At 33.9% G+C, this 22,364-nt stretch overlaps 14 protein-coding genes and 5 pseudogenes across 19 annotated transcripts, besides 4 other annotated features; 11 read left to right on the top strand and 8 right to left on the bottom strand.

Annotated features, from left to right (window-relative positions):
* Positions 1-157: 157 nt before the first annotated feature.
* Positions 158-361, top strand: TVAGG3_1020420 (uncharacterized protein; the record flags this gene model as incomplete). The annotated part of the gene is made up of 1 exon (XM_001313752.1): positions 158-361. One exon carries the CDS (start codon positions 158-160, stop codon positions 359-361), a length of 204 nt encoding a protein of 67 aa, XP_001313753.1.
* A 23-nt stretch (positions 362-384) lies between these two features.
* TVAGG3_1020410 (uncharacterized protein) lies at positions 385-1,188 on the bottom strand (the record flags this gene model as incomplete). Its single annotated transcript, XM_001313753.1, has 1 exon — positions 385-1,188. The coding sequence occupies one exon, from the start codon at positions 1,186-1,188 to the stop codon at positions 385-387; it is 804 nt and encodes a 267-aa protein (XP_001313754.1).
* A 1,208-nt stretch (positions 1,189-2,396) lies between these two features.
* TVAGG3_1020400 (Ankyrin repeat family) lies at positions 2,397-2,576 on the bottom strand (the record flags this gene model as incomplete). The annotated part of the gene is made up of 1 exon (XM_001313754.1): positions 2,397-2,576. One exon carries the CDS (start codon positions 2,574-2,576, stop codon positions 2,397-2,399), a length of 180 nt encoding a protein of 59 aa, XP_001313755.1.
* Positions 2,577-3,165: 589 nt separating this feature from the next.
* Positions 3,166-3,245: a mobile genetic element.
* A 1,292-nt stretch (positions 3,246-4,537) lies between these two features.
* Positions 4,538-5,208: a mobile genetic element.
* A 151-nt stretch (positions 5,209-5,359) lies between these two features.
* Positions 5,360-5,581: a mobile genetic element.
* A 1,486-nt stretch (positions 5,582-7,067) lies between these two features.
* TVAGG3_1020360 (uncharacterized protein) lies at positions 7,068-7,430 on the top strand (the record flags this gene model as incomplete). The annotated part of the gene is made up of 1 exon (XM_001313755.1): positions 7,068-7,430. The coding sequence occupies one exon, from the start codon at positions 7,068-7,070 to the stop codon at positions 7,428-7,430; it is 363 nt and encodes a 120-aa protein (XP_001313756.1).
* Positions 7,431-7,448: 18 nt separating this feature from the next.
* Positions 7,449-7,691, top strand: TVAGG3_1020350 (serine threonine-protein phosphatase family; the record flags this gene model as incomplete). Its single annotated transcript, XM_001313756.1, has 1 exon — positions 7,449-7,691. The coding sequence occupies one exon, from the start codon at positions 7,449-7,451 to the stop codon at positions 7,689-7,691; it is 243 nt and encodes an 80-aa protein (XP_001313757.1).
* Positions 7,692-7,695: 4 nt separating this feature from the next.
* TVAGG3_1020340 (uncharacterized protein) lies at positions 7,696-8,544 on the bottom strand (the record flags this gene model as incomplete). The annotated part of the gene is made up of 1 exon (XM_001313757.1): positions 7,696-8,544. The coding sequence occupies one exon, from the start codon at positions 8,542-8,544 to the stop codon at positions 7,696-7,698; it is 849 nt and encodes a 282-aa protein (XP_001313758.1).
* A 453-nt stretch (positions 8,545-8,997) lies between these two features.
* Positions 8,998-22,364: part of a mobile genetic element that runs on past the window's edge.
* Positions 10,991-11,392, top strand: TVAGG3_1020330 (uncharacterized protein; the record flags this gene model as incomplete). Its single annotated transcript, XM_051254790.1, has 1 exon — positions 10,991-11,392. One exon carries the CDS (start codon positions 10,991-10,993, stop codon positions 11,390-11,392), a length of 402 nt encoding a protein of 133 aa, XP_051080364.1.
* Positions 11,412-11,564, top strand: TVAGG3_1020320 (uncharacterized protein; the record flags this gene model as incomplete). The annotated part of the gene is made up of 1 exon (XM_051254789.1): positions 11,412-11,564. The coding sequence occupies one exon, from the start codon at positions 11,412-11,414 to the stop codon at positions 11,562-11,564; it is 153 nt and encodes a 50-aa protein (XP_051080363.1).
* Positions 11,584-12,168, top strand: TVAGG3_1020310 (phage tail repeat-like family; the record flags this gene model as incomplete). Its single annotated transcript, XM_051254788.1, has 1 exon — positions 11,584-12,168. The coding sequence occupies one exon, from the start codon at positions 11,584-11,586 to the stop codon at positions 12,166-12,168; it is 585 nt and encodes a 194-aa protein (XP_051080362.1).
* Positions 12,215-14,350, top strand: TVAGG3_1020300 (annotated as a pseudogene). The gene has a single exon. A coding segment is annotated over exon 1 (2,136 nt).
* Positions 14,358-14,594, bottom strand: TVAGG3_1020290 (uncharacterized protein; the record flags this gene model as incomplete). The annotated part of the gene is made up of 1 exon (XM_001313759.1): positions 14,358-14,594. The coding sequence occupies one exon, from the start codon at positions 14,592-14,594 to the stop codon at positions 14,358-14,360; it is 237 nt and encodes a 78-aa protein (XP_001313760.1).
* Positions 14,636-15,010, bottom strand: TVAGG3_1020280 (uncharacterized protein; the record flags this gene model as incomplete). The annotated part of the gene is made up of 1 exon (XM_051254787.1): positions 14,636-15,010. The coding sequence occupies one exon, from the start codon at positions 15,008-15,010 to the stop codon at positions 14,636-14,638; it is 375 nt and encodes a 124-aa protein (XP_051080361.1).
* TVAGG3_1020270 (uncharacterized protein) lies at positions 15,161-15,733 on the top strand (the record flags this gene model as incomplete). The annotated part of the gene is made up of 1 exon (XM_001313760.1): positions 15,161-15,733. The coding sequence occupies one exon, from the start codon at positions 15,161-15,163 to the stop codon at positions 15,731-15,733; it is 573 nt and encodes a 190-aa protein (XP_001313761.1).
* On the top strand, positions 16,639-17,577 carry TVAGG3_1020260 (organellar and viral DNA polymerase type B; the record flags this gene model as incomplete). Its single annotated transcript, XM_001313761.1, has 1 exon — positions 16,639-17,577. One exon carries the CDS (start codon positions 16,639-16,641, stop codon positions 17,575-17,577), a length of 939 nt encoding a protein of 312 aa, XP_001313762.1.
* On the top strand, positions 18,015-18,818 carry TVAGG3_1020250 (KilA, N-terminal/APSES-type HTH, DNA-binding family; the record flags this gene model as incomplete). The annotated part of the gene is made up of 1 exon (XM_001313762.1): positions 18,015-18,818. One exon carries the CDS (start codon positions 18,015-18,017, stop codon positions 18,816-18,818), a length of 804 nt encoding a protein of 267 aa, XP_001313763.1.
* Positions 19,743-20,108, top strand: TVAGG3_1020240 (annotated as a pseudogene). Its single transcript has one exon. A coding segment is annotated over exon 1 (366 nt).
* Positions 20,211-20,630, bottom strand: TVAGG3_1020230 (annotated as a pseudogene). The gene has a single exon. A coding segment is annotated over exon 1 (420 nt).
* On the bottom strand, positions 20,667-21,033 carry TVAGG3_1020220 (annotated as a pseudogene). Its single transcript has one exon. A coding segment is annotated over exon 1 (367 nt).
* TVAGG3_1020210 lies at positions 21,137-21,902 on the bottom strand (annotated as a pseudogene). Its single transcript has one exon. A coding segment is annotated over exon 1 (766 nt).

Here is a 22,364-nt window from a genome sequence, read left to right as displayed (position 1 = left end):
CTTTTTCATAATGGCCATTATAAATACTAAAACTTAAACTTTAAAAAGATCTTCGGTGAGTTCACTTTCACGAGGTTTTTGCATACGAGTAAAAATAAATAGACAACAAGCAAGATTAACCAATACAATAAATAATACACCGACCGAAACAGATAAAATGATAATGGTTTTCTTAGTTTTGTTTTGTTTTGAATCATCTGAGTTTTCTGTAGGTGTTTGTGTAGGTGTTTGGGTTTGTTCTGGGATTGTTGTTGGAGCTGGTGTTGGTTTCCGCGATTTTGTTGGTTTCGGTGATGGGGTTGGTTCTGGTGTTGGAGCTGGTGTTTCTGGTGGAAGATCTGGATCTAGAGGACATGGTTGACTTGCATTTTCAATGGTGTATAATCAATATTTAGTAGGAAGTGTGAGACTGAGATCTTCTCTAAACAAAAATGGCTCCTGAGTTTCTGTATCTGGAATCTCACCATATTTAAAATTGAGTTCATATATTTCTTCAGATGTATTTTCGACCCTAAGCTCAATCGTATGCATTCTATACATCATTTTGTCAGATGCGGTTAAAAAATTATGTGGGTAGGAATCTATTTTTGGTTCACCCCTTTCCGAATATTTGAATGTTCTATTACTTTTTGAAATGAAAACACCAGTTGTACTAAAGATTCTGGGTATTTCTCTATTAACCTGGGTATATTGTTTGAAAGTGTAGTTTCCTTGTCGTTTTGTATCTAGAACGACTTTAAGGGAAAATTCATAGATTTTTTCATCTAATGGATTTTTATCTTTTACGTGACAAGATGGTGGCAACGATGCCACTTGTATTGTGCAATTCTTTGTTGTGTCTTTGCAGTTAATTCTTGTGATTGGAAAATTTGACGTAAGATAAAGATTTTCTTCCTTTGCAATAGAAACAAGTGGATTTTGAATAGGATCAGAATATTCAAAATCATATTTGTTGTCTGGGAAGGCTGCAAGGCCAATAATGTCGGAATCTGATCCAATGAAGATATTTCCAACAAGGCATATGTATTGTCCCTCTTCAATATGGTATAATGGTAATGATGCATTTGTATTATAATCGTCCAAATAAATTATATTTGAATCATTACAGCCATCTATTATATTTGAATACAAGGACAAGTATCGACGAGGCAATTGTACACTGGCTGGCAACTTTTCATGTGTTTTCATTAGACTGAATGTAATAATATTCATTAGCATTGTCGAAAAATGAAAAATTTAATAGTTTTTTTGTGTTAATTCTTCTTTCAAATTTTACTTCACTTTTTTGATATTGTCAATTGTGTTTACCATTTTATGATGGTTTTATTTTTTTATAAGATTTTTTTCTCGTAGAATTTACCTCATTGCACATGAAAGAATTCAAATATTATCTATGCGATGAGATTTTTATTCAATTTTTCAAATAAACGATATCGTTTTATTGATTTTTATCATTCAGAAACAATAAATATTCCAAATATTTTAATGATACACTGTATGAATTGATGAAAACAGTATTCACTAAAAATTGAGACATTTCTTGGATTTTGTTTCAGATCCAAATGATTCTGACCAACCACCTAACTCTTCTCAATTTTTTTCATCCATAAGACCTTTGATCTAGGCAAATACTAAGGAAAATTTGTTTAGCGTAAGTTTGATAAACATTGTTAATAATGTTGAAATTTTCCAACAATGTTGAAGTTGGTTGATATAGTCTTTTTAAATTATTTATATTTCTTCATAAATAAAAAAAATTTATAACTCCGAACTCTAAATAATTAGCAAAAAATACATACATTGAGTGCTATTTTATATGCATTAATCCCTTAATAAAGAAATATTATATTTAGAAAATTTAAAATATCAATGAACAAAGGCAATATATATTCTTTCTTATCTGCATATATATTGTTCAGAATATAAATAGGTAGAAAGTGATATGTTAAGAGATATAAGGTAGGTAAAATCACACGTAACACGAAATTTTGACATTAACACTCTCAAATTTGAGGACTTTACGTGTTGTAAAGTGTTTACAAATGTAAACAGTTTACAAATGTAAAGTTTATATATTTTGAAATCGGCAAAATTCACAGGCGCTCCCGCCCGTAACAATACAAAATTGAGAGTGTTACGAACGGTAGTTTTAGCAGCGACTATTTTAACCTACCTTATTTGTTCTCATTTTCGAAAAAATTATGAGGTAAATTTAGCATAGATTTGATGGTGAGAGTTGATACATTAGTTAATTATTTTGAAAAAGGAATAGTCTTTGTAACCTATATTTCTATTAAATACTGCAATAATAATTAATTTAAAAGTAATTTTTTTATTTTTATTTATATGATATCTGCAAATTCATGTATTTTATAATTTCTTTTTCCATCCCATTTTCATGTGAAGATATTTGCACCCATAGAAACAAGATATCTGAATATTTCAAGATGCTCTTTAATTGATGCATGCATAAGTGGAGTGCGTCCTTTGTTATCTTTTGTTTCAATATCAGCAACAACTGAGATAAGAAATTTGACAATATCAATATGTCTAAAATAAGTTGCAGTTATTAACATTCTTTGCGTCTTTATTATATGTTAGATATTTAACAACACATAAATCTTCAGAAAATGTCGCGACAATTAATGGTGTCAATCCTATATTATTCTTTGTCAATATGTCGGCTCCATTAGTTATAAGTAACTTAACTATATCGATTCTTGTAATTAAAGTATATGCGATGAGTGGAATATTTCCGTTATGATTTTTAGCTTCTTTATTTGCTACAACTGATATAAGATACTGCACTACTTTAGTGCTGCCATTATACGAAGCACAAATAAGTGGAGTGCAACCTCTAAAATCACTTTCTTCAATATTTGCAACATTGTCAAAGAGAAATTTAACCACTTCATGTTTATTATTAGGAAAGCCTGAAATGGAAATTATGTCAGAATCATATCCAAATAAAAAAGATCCAATAAAGCAACTAGTTATACCTGGTTGAATTTGAAAAGCCTGCAATAGAAAAACACATGCAGAATCAATGCAAAAAAGGTGGAAAATTGAGAGAATTTTGATCATCTAGATAAAGAGGATATCAACATTATTTTGTTAAGCAATTTTTGAATTTCTACTAAAAATCAAAAAAGAGATCATCATCAGATAGATATCATAAAATAACATCTATCTACCGTGTTTTGTTTTGCTGAAAATCTCCAAAAAAATCTTGATTTTTGAAATTTGATTAGAAAAACAACAATTTTGATAACAAAAATTCGAAAAACCCAATTTTTTTGGAAAATATAAGAGAAAGATTTCCCTTTATCTAGAGATATACTTATGGCATTCCAAACGGGAACCGCGGTTGGTTACCATGGATTTCCGTCACCGGTCACATTTTAAAGATTTTTAAAGCCTTATAAAAATATGCTTTGTAAATCATTTTTTGTAAATCGGCAAAAATTTGGTAATTTTCTTCAACTAATAAATCTGCGAATAGCATTTATAATACAAGAACAATCTTTTAAAATGCGTTTGATTCATTTTTGTATAATTTCATATAGGCACATATATTCTTCCGGGACTTTCCGTGATTTTACCGTAAAATCATTAGTTTACACCAATTTTTCCGTATTTTGAATAGTTTACTGCACTTTTTCCGTAAAATTGAGTTACGGGAATCCGCAAAATTTCCGGACCTCATTTTTCATAGAATATAATAATAATATTTGATAAAAAGATATATTATTTATATTTTTGATTTTTGAATTACGGAAAAAGTGAATTGATAACTTGATTTTTTTATATGGTTAATTTTTCAAATGATATTATGAAGATCTAAAATATTAAAAGTAAAAAATTGAATTACGGAAAAAGTGAGGTCAAAAGTGAAATAAATTTGCAGAACAATTTTCATTGAAATAAGACATTGAGTATCACACTTTAGTGAATCAACATCTATAAGAATGAAGTGTTTTGAAGCTGAAATAATATTGAATAGAAATTAATTTTTTCTGAAATTTTGAATGAAATTATGGGAAATAAAAAAATTACTAAATATTGTATTCATACAAATATATTATTTTAAAGGAAAAATAGATGCTGATAGAAACGATGAAAAATTTTGAAAACTTTACAGTTAATTTATGTTCGTTAACCACAGAGCTTGCAATCCAAAGCTCACGTTAGACTACAAGAGTCATGAAGTCTCATACTAAGGGATATCCAACATATATTTTAATAATCTAATGTTTGTGACAAATATTCAACATAAAATTAAGTTTTCGTTTCGTTACAAGGCATTCATACTTTGGAGATATCATATTTAATGTACAGAAAAGTTAATATTAAACAATACATGCTAAAGAATTAATAAATAAGATAATAAAATAAATTTATACGTAATTACTTTCATTTAATATGCTTTATGCTGTATAATATTGATTAAGAGGCATTAAAAGGTTCCATAGTCTGCTTTTATAGGCAAGATTTTTGATAAAAATTTAAAATTTTGAAAAATGATGAGAAAAGGAAAAAAAGGTAAATGAGAGCAAGAGGAGGGAAAAAAAAGAAAAAGAAAAGAAAGGGAAGGGAAAAATAAAAGAAAGAAGGACATATAAAAATTTAGATGCGCATTCTTAATGCCGAGGCGGCTTGCCGCCGAGGCGCGATTTTTTTAGGCCTCTACGGTAACCCGGCAATGTTTTTTAAATCTTGTACAGCCCTAGATATACTGCATATTTTCGCGTTCTGAAAGCAGAAAACGAATTTTTTGGATGCAGAGATTCTTAATCACGTGGAAAAATTAGGCTTTAATAAGAAAATAGGCGATTTACTTAGTAACAAAGTATATAGAAGCATAAAAATGAGAAGCTATTTCTTCATACGAAAGTAAAAAATAACGTATATTTATAGTGCGCATACCTATGCTGAGACTATGCGCTCTCTAATATTTTACTCGCTCTCTGGCCGGTAAATACCCAGAGAGTTACACCACAATTAACTCATGCTGAAGTTTTCCGGATTTCTCTCAATTGAGGAAGGAAATCCGGAAAACTTCAGCAAAAACGAATTACAAACCAGTTCTCTCGCTCTCCCTGGACCCAAGAATATACACCCATTACACTAGAACAAAGTTCTTCCGAAGTCTCTCATTCAATGAGAGGCCTCGGAAGAACTTTTGCTCTTTTCGAGTAAATTTACATTTTTCGTTCAATAGAGAGTCAGAAACTACAAGCGCATTACCTTGGAGTAGAATTCCTCCGAGGCCTCTCATTGAATGGGAGACTTCGGAAGGACTCTACTCAAATTGTAGTTTCTTTAGCCTTTTGTAGACCAGGGAGCCGTAGTGAGATGCTTTAGGGCCAAGCTCTTCCGAAGTCTCTCATGCAATGAGAGGCCTCGGAAGAACTTGGCCCTATTCTAGTAATTACGAAGTATCTGACTTTTTAGGAGCGAGAGAGTGGTAGTATAAGTGAATGCGTGCAATAACGTATAACTAATATCGCTAGAAGCACAATAATTATGCGGCCTAGCTACTATACCCTAGCAACTAGGCTGCATAATTACTGTGCTTCTGATTTGCAGGGCTCTTATGGAAGACCAAGCGGAGGTCTGATGCTGAAACCACTTGCTGGTATGGATGAAGCAGCACTATGATTGGTCAGAACAAAGGCTGCACATCATACCAGCAAGGGGATGGTTGAGCGTGACTCCAGCTATGGTCTTCCATGCAGAAATGACACTTTTGCGTTTTTGGCGGGAAAGTTTTGAGCAGTTGCTTTGAGCTAGCCCATTCTTACTACCATTACAACACATTCAGACTGCAAGTATAGAATTTAGGTCAGGTAAGTGGGGCTTCCAGGCGCGTTGCGCCCTCTAGCCCCGAAGATGTTTAGTATAAATGAAGTTTTTATTCGGAAAATTGTTAGTCTTCTGGTGTGAATTCGGAGGACTCTTCTTCTTCCTCCATTGCTTCTGGGGAGAAGCCTTCTTCTGGGTCGAAAACATTATATAATGTGTCGCTTTTCATAAATTATATATGTTTTCATGTTTTGTCACTTTTCTGTCACTTTTCGGGTAAAAACATTTTTATTATTATATATAAATGAATTTTACAAAACCGCCGTTACCGTTCTTTGGAAATAAGAGTAAATGTAAAGATATTATATTGAGAGAACTTAAGAAACTACCGAATGGTCTAACATTTGTAGATTTGTTCGGTGGAAGTTTCTATATATCCCATTTATGTCATACAATATTCCCAGACTCAAAGATTATATGCAATGACTTCGACAACTATATGGACCGTCTCAAACATATTCCAGACACAAACAATATATTGAAAGAGTTAAAAGAAAAGATACCTATAGGTAAGATGGAACGTATACCATTAGATAAGAAAAATATTGTGAGAGAGGTTTTGAAAAAAGCAGAATATATAGACTGGAATAGTATATCTGCTAGACTATTATATAGTGGTGCTATAAGAGTTCATGACATTGAAACACTTATGTCAAAAGTTTTATATCTTAACTATACAAATGTTTTCAAAGAGGACATAGAAAAATATATTGAGGGTATAGAGTTTGTGAGATGTCATTGGACAGAGTTGTATGAAAAATATAAAGACAAGGAAAATGTTTTCTTTATAGTGGACCCGCCGTTCTATAACACATGGGATTTTCAATACCAAGTAGACTGGACTTTGAGAGACTCTTTAGAAACTTTAGACGTTTTACATAACCATCCATGCTTTTACTTTACATCCGATAAAAGTGGTTTGGAAACCGTTATGAGATGGCTAGAAGATATAAACGACTATGAGTTTAGATATGACAAGATAGAATATGAGAGAGGTCCTATAAACTGGAGAAAGTGTCATAACAAAGAAATTTTATTAGTAAGTAAATGTGGTTTGAAATCGGATTGTTAGTTTTAGGTTTTTTCCATTGTGTCATTTATTTATTTGACGTGGCAGAAAAGTACAGAGAATATGAAGATGAACCAATGCCTGCAAATGTTCAGTATATGTACTCGTAAGAGATATTTTTATCTAATATTAAATGGACGCACAGAACTTAGCGAATGCACAGCAACCTGGACAACCAAACCCAGAGAATATTCCAAATGAAGTTAGAATACAAACTGCAATGGCAAACTATGGTCAAGTGCCAACAGATGTACAAATGCAAACTGCCATGTCAAATGACGCTGCGTTAGGTTTGCCACCATGGTATGCAAATATGAGATGGAAAGAGTTTTATACAAACCCTGAAGTGGGATATAAACAACTTTATGCAGATGACGCGAACACAGGAGTTGACCCAGAATATGTTTTCTACCAGAGGAGAAACAGAATGTATGAGCTCCAGTTAAAGAATGCTATGGAACTCAACAGGAAACGTAAGAGACTAGGCGGACATTAGATTTTTACATATAGTAAAATGGGTTTCTTCAGTAAGATAGGAAACTTCTTTCGAAATGTTGGAAGAGGTATATGGAATGGAATAAAATCTGTCGGAAGAGGAATTTGGAACGGTGTCAAAAATATTGGTAAAAGAGTAGGTCAGTTCGTTGGTATTATACCTAAAGACCCCGAACCAGAAGAACAAGCTCCTGTTATACAACAGCCTGAACCTGCACCACAGTCTAGTTGGCAACCAAATCCAACACCTCAACCGTATTAAAAAATTATATTTTTACCGTTCGATAGTAGTTGTATATGAAACTAAGTTCTAAGTAAAACGCATGGTATAATGGAATTATTCTTTTTCTTCCATCTGTAGTAAACCATACTTGAAAGTCTGAAATACTTCCACTTGGTGGTTCGTATAACTTTGTAGGTTTTTCGTAAAAGTCATTTGCCAAGCATAAGAAAGAGTTTTGGGCGCCAGAAAATGAAGCATGAACAATAATAGCAGCTGGGTCGAAAACATTTTCATATGTTCCATTAGGGTTTTCGACTTCATAAAAGTCTGGGTGTACTGGATATGCTGCAGGCTGATTTAACATCCTCATAAATCTATACCATGCCAAGTTGTTATATTTTGTAGAAATATAAACGTTTTCTCCAAGGTCTTCTATTTTATTGATTTTAACAGTTGCATTTTTCCTGTCATAAATAATATCGAGATGGTATTCTCCTTCGTCAATGTTATACTGGTTTGCATATTCGATATAGATATCGTTTATTTTTTCTTGAAAAGCTTGAAGAGTTGTTTCTAAGTTTACAAGCAAACTAACTTGTAAAAGTTTTCCCTGTTCAAATTTCTCATACATACGTTTTTCTTTGTTATAGTATCGAACTTCAAAACCGACCGTAAATGGGAAACCATGTATGGCTTCTGAAATGAACTTCATTCTACGAAAGCCAATAGCTTTTGTGACAGATGGGTCTCTTAACCATCTTAATGGGTAGTCAAAACGATAGCCTTCATGCTTTACGGTCTCTGTCTCAAACTTTTGACCGACATTAGTAAAAAGTTCATCTAATGGTTTAGTTGTAGCAACTCTTGAATTTTCTTTTTCTATTGAAAGCATATTTTATCTAGAATAAAAATGTCAAATGAAACAGCGTCTATGAGAGAAATACAACACAACCGACAACTCATTATGCAAGCTCTAAATAAGAACACAACAAACTTTTCAAACTATTCTAAGATATCTGAGTCATTGAAAGAAGGAAACTTAAAACTGACATTAAACCCAATGACAGATGAGTTTCTATTTCAAGACAAGAAGAACAATACTGTCTGTATAAATCCAACAAAAGGAACTTTAAACGAGAAACCTATAAATGAACTTCTTTTGAAAGCAGATGTTGACAACAAAGCTGACAAAGAATATGTAGACGATGCAATAGCAAAAGAAGAAGAAAGAGCTAACAATGCTTATGCAACAAAAGAACATACTCATCCTGAACTAGCAGACAAAACATATGTTGACAATAAAATGTCAAGTGAAGTGACAAGAGCTGAAAACGAATATTCTAAAAAGACTCATATACATTCTATATCTGATATTACAAACTTACAAGAAACCTTAAACAGGAAAAGTGACGTTGGACATACACATACCATTGCAAATATTACAAACTTACAAGAAACCTTAAACAGTAAAAGTGCCGTTGGACATACACATTCTATATCTGAAATAACAGACTTAAACGTTAGCCTTGAAAAGAAAGCGGATAAGGAATATGTGGCTAGTAAGTTAGAGAAGAAAGCGGATAAGGAATATGTGGATGAAAAAGATAATGAAATTAAAGAAAGGGTTGAATGGTATCATGAATGGACATCAAAGATTTTAAAAACTAAAGCTGATACAGGATGGGTTTCAGGATGTTTAGACCTTAAAGCAGATAAAACTTATGTTAACGATGAGTTAGAGAAGAAAGCAGATAAGACTCATACACATACAAGTTTTACAACTTTTACAGCAGATGATATTACACTAAACACAACCTTGCCAAATAAAGGTCCAACAATACCACCGGCAACAAGTCTTGTAGATACTTTGATATCTAATGACAATAGTATTATGCATCTAAGACAGGAACTCAATGTGCTTAAACAAATTTTGCCGAATCTTATTTACCCGGTTGGCTCATTATATGTTTCAATGAACTCAACAAATCCAGAAACAGTTCTGGGTTTTGGAACTTGGACTCAAATAGTCGACAGGTTTTTGTATTGTGCAAACTCTTCAAAGGAAACAGGTGGAAGTAAAACGATTTCAGGTGAAAATTTACCTGCACACAGTCATTACATAAGATTAACTACATCTGAATCAGGTTGGCATAAGCATAGATATTGGGATTGGTCAGGAATGACAAAAGGTAAAGGATATGATGTTAAAGACGACGTTAAGTTTGCTATAAATTGTTACTGGAGTGACACTCAGGGAGAAGGAATCCATACACATTTCGTTACAGGATATACACATACAACGGGACAAAGTAAAGAATACATGCCACCTTACATGACAGTTTACGCATGGTATAGAATTGCTTAGTCGTCATTTTCAACTTCTTTAGCATATTCGTCAGGAGTTGTCTTATATTTGTTAGGAACTGTCTTTGAAAGTATACCACCTTGAACTTTGACAAGTTTGAAACGAGGTCTGGCAATAGTAGTTTTATCTTCTGCTTGCAGTGTGTACATTTTGCCATGTTTGCCTAAAACTTCATAATATTCTCTTGTATACTTTCTTCTATTTTTACGAACACGAATGTGAGTACCTGTCGGGTTCCCATTGTTGTCATAGTCAATAGTATTTTCATATGGGTCGCGTTTAGGTATTTCTATTTTTACTTTGTCACCTTTCTGAAGTTTGAAGCCCGGCATTCTTTCTTGTTTGTCTCTTTTGACTAAATTATTAAATATATAGTCTTTCTCTAAGTCAGGGTTGTTTTTCATTTCTTCGGGGGAGTGGTTTCCCAAACCTTTTTGTTTACGGCTATTGTAAATATTTAAAACTTGTCTCATCTTTGCCATGGAGAAGTGTCTATATTTGTCGTCATATGACATTTCATTTGCTTCACCACCTTGTGGTTGGTTTAAGTCTCTTAACATTTTTATACAACCGTCAATGACACCAAGAGCAGAATGGTTTTGGTCGACAATGAAATATTGGTTTACATTTTTTGAACGCAGATAGTTTTTTACATCATCTGATTTGAAAGAACTTTCACAGTCAGATGTCAGTTTTGTTGGATGGTATTTGTCAACGAATATTGTCAAAGCAGTTTTTACATCTAAAATATTTTTGGACCATAATGGTATGGCTTCACAGTATCTTGTGTTTTGACCAACAAATATTAACCAGTATGGAGGTCCATCTGTTCTAACTCTCGGAATGTTTTCCAAGATATCCATAAACCAAGCATTTGGTGTTGAACTAAAGATTTTTATCATGAGTGCTTTTTTTGTTGCCTTAGAAACATAGGGGTCCTTGTTTGGATTCGTCATTTTTTAACCCATAAGAAATGGGTTTATTTGGCGCATTAGCAGGAGTTGCATCCAGATTTTTGCCCGCAGTGGGAACAATAGCCAGAGGTGTATTTGGAGTTGGAAGGAAGATTTTGAGTACATTAGGTATACTTAAAGAGAAAGCACAACCTATTATACAAACTGTACAGAAAGGTTGGGATGTAGCACGAGATGCAACAAATCTTATTCCAAATCCTGAAACAAGAGGAAAAGTTCAAGGATGGATGGACAATGTAGGAAGACAAGCAGGAAACTATTATAACAAAGCAAATGACTACTATAACCAAGCAGGACACTATATGGACCAAGGTGAAAGATTCTTTAACAGAGGATATAACCATGCACAACAGTGGGTAAACAATAACCAACCTCAACCGCCTCAAACGTGGGGAATGTAAAGTTTTTTATTGAGATGAAATGAACAATGCAGCATTGAGACAAATAAGTTCAAGATGGATTTGTCGGCTTCCAGCAGTTACATCACGTGTTTGTCAAGTTCTTCCTATACCTCAGGAAGTTTTAGACCGACTTAAAAAACAACAACAACCAGTTGAAAACAAACCAAACTAAAATTTTTTACTGAGATGAAATGACCGAAGAAGTTGAAACGGTAGATTTGACACCACAAACAAAAAGTTCAGAACCATTGTCAAAACCTGTCAAAGAACTTACAGATGAAGAGAAAAATTCAATAATAGAAAGTGCCAGGTCTGGAAATACAAACCCTAACTACAAAGTCACTTTTCATAAAAATGGAACGGCAAGTATCTCAAAAAAGAAACAGACTCTCACAAATAAAATATTGAAGTCTGAAGGAGCTTTCGAGACAACAGATGGAAAAGTTTACTTCACTGACCAACAGTTCATTATAGAACATCTCATTGACTTAGAGTCGAAATATTCTAAACTTTACAACAAACACAAAAAGTTGAAAGGAAAACAAAAACAAATGGCATATGATATTTATGAAGATGTTGACGACACAACTGTTCCTGCAAGTGAAGTAAAGTCAGAGGAACCGAAAAGTGACGAAAAACCGATAGAAGAAGAAAAACCAAAAACTGAAGATAAACCAAAACCAAAGTTTAGTTTGGAAACTAAACCAAGTCAACCTTCATTAGCTGGTATGGGTTGGCGTCAAAGACTTATGGCAGCAGGCGGTTATGTAAAGTAAAGAAAAAAAACATTTTTTTATTTTTATAAAAATGCCCCCATATAGAATGGACAGAAAGTCTGCTAGAATAAAAGCAGAGTTACAAAGATATGGTTGGAGAGTTTCGAAGAAGTTTAAATATAGGAAGGGAAAGCCAATAAAAGTCTATGACAAACTGGCTGGTCTGACCTACGAAATGGATTTGGAAACAGCACGTGCCAATTATCCAAACAGACTAGAGAGGTTAGAAGAAGAACGTCTTATGAACATGCCTTTCGATGTTAGTGAACCTCAAGTTGAAGGACACGACGGCTTTGCCAGATTCTACTGGAAACATGACGAACAATTGCATCCTTTGAGAAGGAAAAAAGGTAGTGCAGAGGATGGTCATGCTCCCATGGAAAGAACAAGATATGCATATGAGAAGTACCGTGAAGTTAGAAGTCAAATTACTTCTGGTCGAACCTTTACAGTAAACTTTGACGAAGGAAAGAACAAAGAAGGCTTCATGGGAGTACTTGCTGCAATTCAAGACGGAAATAAGAAAGGACACAATCTCAGATTGACCATAACGGATTTGGATGGTCACATTTACTATGCACATGGCAATGAACAAACAGCCGCAAAACTTCTTGACGCTTTCAAGACTACAAAGAGAGAACAAATGGTTGACTCCGACTCAGACATTTTGAATGCAATTGAAGGAATTGCAAGTGTCAAGTTCGAATGGTACCAACCTAACCCTCAAGCAGTCAGACAACATGCTGGATACTTCCCGTTCATAAATAAGTCTGACATTAACTTGACAAGGTATGGAATTTACAATTCAATTGAAACAATTGTCAATGAACCTTGCATTCTTACATGTCTCAGGAACTCTGGTCTTGTTACAGATGAGAAGATGAAGTATCTTGAGTCATGTGTGAAGACAAGGTACATTCTCAGAGGTCAATTGGCAAAAATTGCACCGTTGGCAAATGTCAATATCCGAGTCAACATACCTACAGCTAAAGGTTCTTCACATGACGACTATGTTGTTGAGTTCAATTTACCATGGTTGAAGATTGTAATTGTCCACAACCACTTCATGTTGAACGAAAGTCTTACAAACCCATTGTTCGGAAAAGGCAAGTGCAACATTGTCAGAGCTGTAAACATCTTTTCGAGAAAGGTTTGTTGGAACCAATTCCAGATGACAAGCTGACAGAAACTTTTGTACCAAAAGACGAAACAAACTTTTCATTGTTAGCAAGACCAAAAGTTGTTCCAGACAAAGTTCTAGTACAAAAGAAGTACACAATTCCACAAGGGGTTGGTATGTTCGGATACCAACCTGAACCAGAAGAACTTCCAATGAGGTTGCAAGAACTTCAAGATGCTATAAACAAACTTCCATTGAGACATCCAATTGACGTCAAATTGTATTGGAGAGCATCTGAGTTAGGTCAGAAGGTTTATATGAAACAGGTTGCTTCGACGATGTTTATGAGATAACAGGAGAAGTTTCTCAGAAGATAAGAGACTCACTTGAATTTCCACAAACTGGACCAATTGGTTGCGACAAGTTCGACTCAAACGAAAAGATATACTATGTCGACCTTAACGCTGCATACATGAGGTTTGTCCAATATATTCCGACTGGAATTCCAAACGAAGATGGTGAGTTCCCGGGAAGGAACTATATAGTTGGAAAAGTCATACAACAACTGTATGATATTAGGAAAGCTTCAAACCCCAAACTTGCAATGACACTCAAATTGCTTATGAATTCGACATGGGGATATTCCATTAAGAAACCTCAAGAGATGAAGAGTAAACATTATGAGAAGGTCGACAACTTTGTTGAAAGGTTTTCTCCTTTTGTTTTGAAGTACGAATTCACTCAAGGTCAAAGTGGCTTAGTAACCACATTAAAACCTATTGTCGAACATTGGTCTTACCTCAGTTCGCAAAAGCAGTCCTTGACGAGTACAACAAATTCTTCTCCGAAGTCAAATCGAAAGTGAAGGTTTACTATGAGAACATTGACGCACTCATGACGAACGAAGAAGGATACAACAAACTCATTGAAATGGGAATGGTTGGTGAAAAGATGGGCTGTTTTAAGCTAGATAAGGTATTTTCCGAAGTTCATGTAATATCGAAAAGGAAATATTGGGGCATACTTGAAGACGGCACAGAAATAAAACATTGCATGAAATAAAAAATTTTTATTCGAATTTGAATTTAAATGTGGGAATTCTTGGGAACGTGAAAGGCTTATTTACTTGAGGAACAGGTAAAGGTGGTGGAGGTGGTGGCAACCAGTCCATTTTATATTCCTTCCTAGCTAATTTCCGTTTAATTTCATGGTCGCCGTCTATGTCGTTCTCAACGTCTTCAACCATGGCTTGAAACTCTTCATCGGTCCATTGAGATTGGTGTGGGACGAATTTAACTTGCTTCATTCAAAAAATGAAAAAAATGTTTTTACTCTAAACGTTAAGGTTTACTGAACTGGTTGGATGTCGCCTTCACAGGTTATGTAGAACGGCTGACCCGAGAAGTGAAGGAGAAACTGAATTGCCAATTTCATATGGGGTAGGGGGTTCTCCTTGTTTGGTATTTTTATCCAAGGACGTTTGTTTAGGAACTTAACAAGAGCTTCTCTTTTGGCGTCCTTTATGTCGTCGAAAGGAGTGTTTTCTGGTATTTGAATTGGAATTCCGGTCGAAGTCTCGAGATTCAAGACAGCCCTTCCAGAAATAGTGGTGAACTTGACCTTGGGCTTCATGACCTTGCGCAAGTAGTCTTTTACGCAGTCGTTAAGTTCAATGAGGTAAATTGCCTCGTCAAATCCTTCTGGCATTCCGAGTCCTTCCATCCGACAGGAAAATATTTTCCCGACAACTGGAAAAAATTTTCCGGACAAAGGGAAAATTTTTCCCGACGACAGGAAGAACTCTTCCAGTTGTCCGTCCGTAAACCATTCAAATTTTCGAAAATTGAGAACTTTTTGGTCGAACTTCAGAAAATGTTTTTCCTTCCGACAGGAAAAAATTTTCCGGACAAAGGGAAAAAAATTTCCTTCCGACAGGAAAAGTTCTTCCATCCGACAGGAAAAGTTCTTCCTTCCGACAGGAAAAGTTTTTCCTTCCGACAGGAAAAGTTTTTCCTTCCGACAGGACACAAACGGATGACTGACGTTCCTCTTCCTGAATGCCTTCCAAAGCCAGAAGAACCGAAAGCTGCAGAACCACAACAGTCTCCTCAGCAACCTCAGTTCCAGCAAGTACCTCCGAATTACTACCAATTTCCACCTCAAGGTTACTACCCACCACAAGGCTTCCCGAACTACCATCCTCAGCCTATGCCTTACTTCCCCAACCCTTGGATGTTTATGCAAGCTCCACCCCAGCAATTCCAATCTCAATCCAAATCGAAGAGAGACCAAGAGTTCGAAGAAGGTCTGAACCGTTTACGCAAAGATTATGCCACAGCCCCAGTTGAGAGAAAGTTGTTCCCGGACCAAAAATATAATTTAGGTGAAGAGGTGAGATCTCACCTCTTTTTTCACCTGTTTTTTCACCCTCTTGAATTTTCATGAATTTTCATGAATTTTATATATTAATGTTTTCGCTAAGCCACTTTGTGCCGTCAGTCAGTCAGTCAGTCAATGAAATTTACACCAAAAATATAATTTAGGTGAAGAGGTGAGATTTCACCTGTTTTTTCACCTGTTTTTTCACCTCGTGAATTTTCATGAATTTCCTTAAGATAGAAAAAATAAAGTTAGTTTTATTTTATTTATTCTTCATTTTTTTGTATAAAAGATATGATTTCAGGGATTTTTTTGACGAAGTGCAAACCTTCACTTCGTCAAAAATAACAGTTATATAATGAAAAAGTGAAAGTTATTCTTCATTTTTTTGTATAAAAGATATGATTTCAGGGATTTTTTTGACGAAGTGCAAACCTTCACTTCGTCAAAAATAACAGTTATCTAATGAAAAAGTGTCATTTTTTTGTATAAAAGATATGATTTCAGGGATTTTTTTGACGAAGTGCAAACCTTCACTTCGTCAAAAATAACAGTTATCTAATGAAAAAGTGTCATTTTTTTGTATTTTTTGTATTTGACGAGAATGTCGGGTAGATGGTTAGATCTAACCTCATTTCTAACCTCATTTCTACCCTCTTGAATTTTCATGAATTTCCTTAAGATAGAAAAAATAAAGTTAGTTTTATTTTATTTATTTTTTTTATTTTGTATAAAAGATATGATTTCAGGGATTTTTTTGACGAAGTGCAAACCTTCACTTCGTCAAAAATAACAGTTATATAATGAAAAAGTGAAAGTTATTCTTCATTTTTTTGTATTTGACGAGAATGTCGGGTAGATGGTTAGATCTACCCTCATTTCTACCCTCTTGAATTTTCATGAATTTCCTTAAGATAGAAAAAATAAAGTTAGTTTTATTTTATTTATTTTTTTTATTTTGTATAAAAGATATGATTTCAACAATCGGCACAACAACAATTCAAACAACAGCACCAAACTCGTTAGTCATGAATCCAACATCTATGTTAGTAGAAATGAAAAGTTTCATTCCTTCTTCATATACTTTCGAAACAGAAATACAAAGAATAAAGCAGGAACTTTTAACAAGTAATTTAGACTGTAGTGCGAAAGATGAAACAAATGAACAGTATCTTTATGAAATGGAGGACATTATTGACCATTTGCCTAAACTACCTGAAATTCAGCAGCAAAAACTAACTATTCCTGAATTCGATGAAATTGAAGTCAAAGCAACTGACTCAGTAGAAATTAAGAAATTCATACGTAAAGTAAATTATGAATTCCTTGGTTTTCATTGCAACCATAAAGTTATGGACAAAGATTGCGACATGTTATATAAGAACATCTCTGACATATATAAATCTGGGGAGTTTAAGACATACGACAACTTTGTTTCATTAGCTGCAAAATGTGTATGGCAGATAAGAGATAAAGATAGAAGAGGTAAGGTATGGAATGAACAGATAAAACCAACTGCTTCAGATTTAAAGAAAACCATTGACGCCTTGGTTGTTTTAGCAGGTAAGGTTTCAGAATATAACGCAAAAATGAACCCGCAATGTTCTAAATGTAAAGCAGCAATGAGGAAATATAACTACTCCGTCAAAGAGATAGAAAGAATGAGAAACGACTATGCTGACTTAAAGAAAGAAGCAGAGAAGCCGGTAGAAGATAAAATGGACATGTTAGAATTTCTGAACAAAAACTATCCAACTGCTGACGATTTCCTTCTATCTGATGTCAAGAAGAAGTATAAAGAAACTTTCAGCATTGTTAAAACATTCGATGTACTAAAAGAAGAAATAGAAGCTACAAAACTGTTTAGGATTTCAAATATACATCGTACAATTCATGTAAAACGCTTATAAAATAACTGAGGTGAAAAAACAGGTGAGAAAACGGGTGAGATCTCACCTCTTCACCTAAAATATATTTTTGCTGAATTCAGCAACAAAATTCTGAGTAAAATGGCATATGCTTGCTTCCCTCGGAAAACCGAGAGAAGAGATTCCGTATGAAAATCGTGAAAAATTGCCAAACGGTTTGAGAGGATATTATGTACATAGACTTCTTGTAAATGCTGTTGCAATGTGGGCTTCACCTAAAATATATTTTTATTGAATTCAGCACAAAAATCATGAATTTCCTCATATGCTTGCTTCCCTCGGAAAACAGTGAAGAACAGCGAGTAGGTAAAAAACCGCAGTCGCCAAAACTCTATGAAAATCATGAATTTCCTTAAGATAGAAAAAATAAAGTTAGTTTTATTTTTATTTATTTTTTTATTTTGTATGTAAAGACAGATATGTCAACAACAGAGAACACAACAACAGTTATAGTCCATGAAGCTATAAATGAAGAATATGAGTGGGTTCAGTTTAACAAACAACTCCGTCTCATTCGTTCGGTCAAAGACGATATGTACCAAATGCAAAGTATTTTGACAGCATGTTTTGCTCCAGATACCAAACATACAGACGATTGGTTCAAAAACCAAAGCACACAAGAACTTTTGAGCGAAGCACAGCGAGACCGACTTTTTTCTGGGTCGCCTAAAACTCATGAAAATCGTAAAAATTTGCCAAATGGTTTGAGAGGATATTATGTACATAGACTTCTTGTAAATGCTGTTGCAATGTGGGCTTCGCCTCGTTATGCTTGGTATATTTACAGACTTCTTGACGAAATTCATAGACAAGAACGTGAAGAGATGGAAAACAAGCTTGAAGCAAAAGACAAAAGCATTCAGAAAAGAATACCACGTTCGGTACCAAAAGGTAAGGAAAAGAACTATAAGTATATGATTTATACTGAAGAGATGGAAAATGAAGAAGATAAAGATATGGTTATGTTGCATTTAGTCAGAAGAAACAACAAAAGCTTTTACGACCTTGCTAAGATTTACAAATCTGACAGAAATTGGTTCTATCGCGAAAACTTACCGATTTCAATGACCCCAAATGAAGATGTGAAACAAATAGTTCAAGATACGTTACCTCAAACACACTATGATATGAAAGGTTGTACAATTTTTACCTTCAAAGAAGACTTACCGCTACTGAAAGAAAAAATAACAGAGTATTTTGACAACTTCAAACAAGTAGGGTAGATGAACCATTTTTTTTCAAGCTTGACTTTTTACAATTTGAACTTTGTTTGCGTAGATATGAATTCTGAAAGAAGTATGAGGGTCTTGTATGACTTTGTACTTCTCCCATAGTTCATGTCTGTCAAACTTACCTGCCATGGACTCTTTCATAAGTTCCATGAATCGTCTTCGACAATCCGGGGAAAAGTACAATGTCAGTCAGTATTCTTTTAACATCCTTACTTAAACTCTTTGCTGTCTGTACACAAATGACAACTGAAATGTTAAAGTGTCTGAGCTTCTTAAGAATTCGACACATGTCTTGTTATCTGTTCTTTAACAAAGGATGAGAGGCGAAATCATCTAAGATAAGAAGACATCTATGAGGGTAAGTCTTCCAATCGTAAGATTGCAATTTCTTCGAAATGTATTCTATCTCTTTCTGTTTGTTTTGAAGTGTTTCTTCTCTAATATTTCTCTGCATTTCCTCATTTGGGTCTTTAACTTAGAATTTATATACTCATTTATAGCATTATACTTCAAAACTCTTCTTTGGTACTTCTTTATCCAATCCAACAACTCAGAGTCTTTTATACATACTAACTTAGACTTCTTTATAATATCTTTGAACGAATTGACGGTTTGGTCAAATTGACCAGAAGTACTACAAAGACTACTAACTCATAGAATGGGTTCTTCTCATCTAGTTCTTGTTGTTGTGCAGGCCATTTTAAGATAAGTGAAAGTCTTACCCGACCCAGGTGGTGCAATTAGACCTGTTATAACCATTCTGAGCAATAAGAACTTGTCATGTATAGGCTTTATCTGAGCATTTTCTAACTTCCTCTTGTTCTTGTTTAAAACATTCTCAAATTTTTTGTCAATGTCAGCAAACTTTTTTTCTAACATATTTTTAGAAAAATTAAAATTTTTATCTTTTAGAAAATGTCTAGCGATTTCGCTATCTATATTCGAGACAAGCTTTTTGACAGCAAAACATCTGTCGACCATAAAATCTTACATAGTGTAAACAAGAAAGGTGAATTTGTTCTAAAGTTCTGTTTCTGGGAATATGACAAGAACCATAAAACATTAAGCAGAGCAGTCTTAAAATTTGTCAATGACAGACTTGTTGACAGAGATGACCGCCGATTGGAAAGATGAAGTCCAACAAAAGTTCTTAGAATGCAAAGAAGACACATGCGCTGTTCTTGAAGATGAAATAGAAAACAGAATAGAAGAGCTATTAAAGGACAAAGAACTTTTACATAAATATGGTTCTGAGAAATTTGACATATCTCCACCAGAAAAGAAGAAGAGAGAAAGAAAGAAAAGAAAGTAGAAGAAGAGAAGAAAGAACCAGAGCCAGTTCCAGAGAAAAGAAATTTGACATGTAAAAATAAAATTTTATTTTTAGAACATTTCTGGGTCAATGTCAATGTTCTCTTCCTCTTTAGGAGTAAACACCGGCTTAGACTCTAAAAATCTTTTTACCCAATTTACCTTGAACTTCTACAACTTTAGACTCATAATATTCATAGTCGTCTGCTTTCTTTGGTTCATAAGGTATAACAAGTTTGTATGCTTTGCCTTCTTTAAGGTTTGAAAACCTTCTGTCAAAACTTTCTTTGACTGTTAACAAACCTTCTATGTCTAAGTCTTCAATTTCGCACCATTTTTAGTCACAATAGCAAACTTAACTGGTTCGATGTTCCAAACTTTGCTGAATGAAGACTTTTCAAAATGGTAGAAATAAACATTCAAATATGTGAATGGGTCTAGTTCTTCTTTAAGTCCTGACATGTACTTGTTTACTGAGATGAATTTCGTCATCTTTTCTATCGGATAAAAAATATTTTTGTTTTAAATTTACTCAGAAAAAATTTTTCTTTGTATATACACCATTCTGAACATCTAAAAGACTTTTGACATTTGCCAAGAATGTACGTTTAGAAGCTGCCATATAACCATATTCTTGACAATATTGTTTATACGAATCGTACAATGACCTTTCATCTAATGACACAAAGTCAGTTTCATCTATGAACAGTTCATATACACTCTTGTTTGCTTCTAACAATGTTTGTCTCTCTTCGGTATGTGGAATTTGTCTTGGATTGAACTTAGAAATATCTAATGTCATAAAGTATGAGAACAAGTGGTTGTAAAAGTCAGATGTCAAAGTTTCTGCTAAGTCGTCAAAATATTCTGTATCTTGCATATGAGAATCTGACGTTCTGATAACTACATATCTTCTGTCAGAACTTTCTAACTTCATCGGAACAGCATTGTTTGAAACCATAATGAAGTTTGCAACATTTTCACAAACTCTTTGGTCTTTATACTTTCTTTCAACAACTCCAACTTTATCTGTTATAAGACTCTTCAAAGCATCTGAGTTTAAAACTTTTGTTGTATCTATACTTTGAAGTTCATTGCAAACTATAAGTTTCATATTCTCTATTGAGGAGTTAAACTTGCCACAGATGTTTTCTAAGTTTGTCATATTAGGGTTCGAATAACCTTCTAACAGTTTGCACAAGATATCTGTAAAGAAAGTATTCTTACCAGTTCCTTGTTTTCCAATTATAATGAGAGCAGTTTCATTCTTAGCACTTGGATGTTGTAAGATGTTTGCAAACCAACATAAGATATACTCATAAACCTTTTCGTTTCCATTGCATATAATTTCTTTGACATGGTCTAACCAAGCTTCTATAATATTTTCTTTCCATTCTACTTGTTCATATTTATATCCAGTGAAGATAGAATAGAAGTTTGGAGAAGGTGTATAGAACTTTATACCACGAACTGAAAAATCTTCAAGTTTTGACAATAAGATATCCCAAGCATCTAACATCTTCATGCCAACTTGTACGACTTTTATTTTCTTAAGTTTCTGTCTACATTCTTGTTCTGAAACTATTGTCGCTTTAGGTTTGTTAAAGACTACATCCCATTCTTTCATAACATAACATTCTGGGGCAGAGTCAACATAAATGACTAAACGTTTCAAATTCTCAACTGCTTTGTTATAGTCTCTAAATGGACACATATTTCTGAATGCTTGGAAGTCATAAAAATCTGAACATCTATTCTGTACATTTTTATAAAAATAAAAAAAATATTTTTTTTTATTCTTGACTTTGTTGTTGCATTTGTTGTTCTTGAGCTATTTGTTGTTGAAGTTGTTCTTGTAATACAATACTTTCACCAGTTGCATCTTCCAATTCGAAACTTTCTGCCGTCATTGACAAATACATAGGACATAAAAGTTTTACAGGAACAAAGTTTGCGTCAACTAATGTCAACGTTATACTTGCCAAAGTGTTTGAGTTCACTAAGGTTGAAAATTCTGCATTCGAATGAACAATAGGCAAACCAGCAGAGAAAGTATTGTTATACGCATAAGTATCTTTTGGTCATAATAGTTTCTGTCGACATTCGAATAACACTTTGAACCTAAGTTTGAAACAATATATAAGATTGGTGTGCTTAATGTCAATGGAATAGACATTCCTTGTATGACACCTTTTCCTGTTATAGGAAACTGTTGGTAGTAAAACC

The sequence above is a fragment of the Trichomonas vaginalis genome, chromosome I (assembly GCF_026262505.1).
Source record: "Trichomonas vaginalis G3 chromosome I, whole genome shotgun sequence".
Lineage (NCBI taxonomy): Eukaryota > Parabasalia > Trichomonadida > Trichomonadidae > Trichomonas > Trichomonas vaginalis.
Note: the sequence above shows the minus strand (reverse complement) of the source record. Positions and strands in the feature narration are given on the sequence as shown.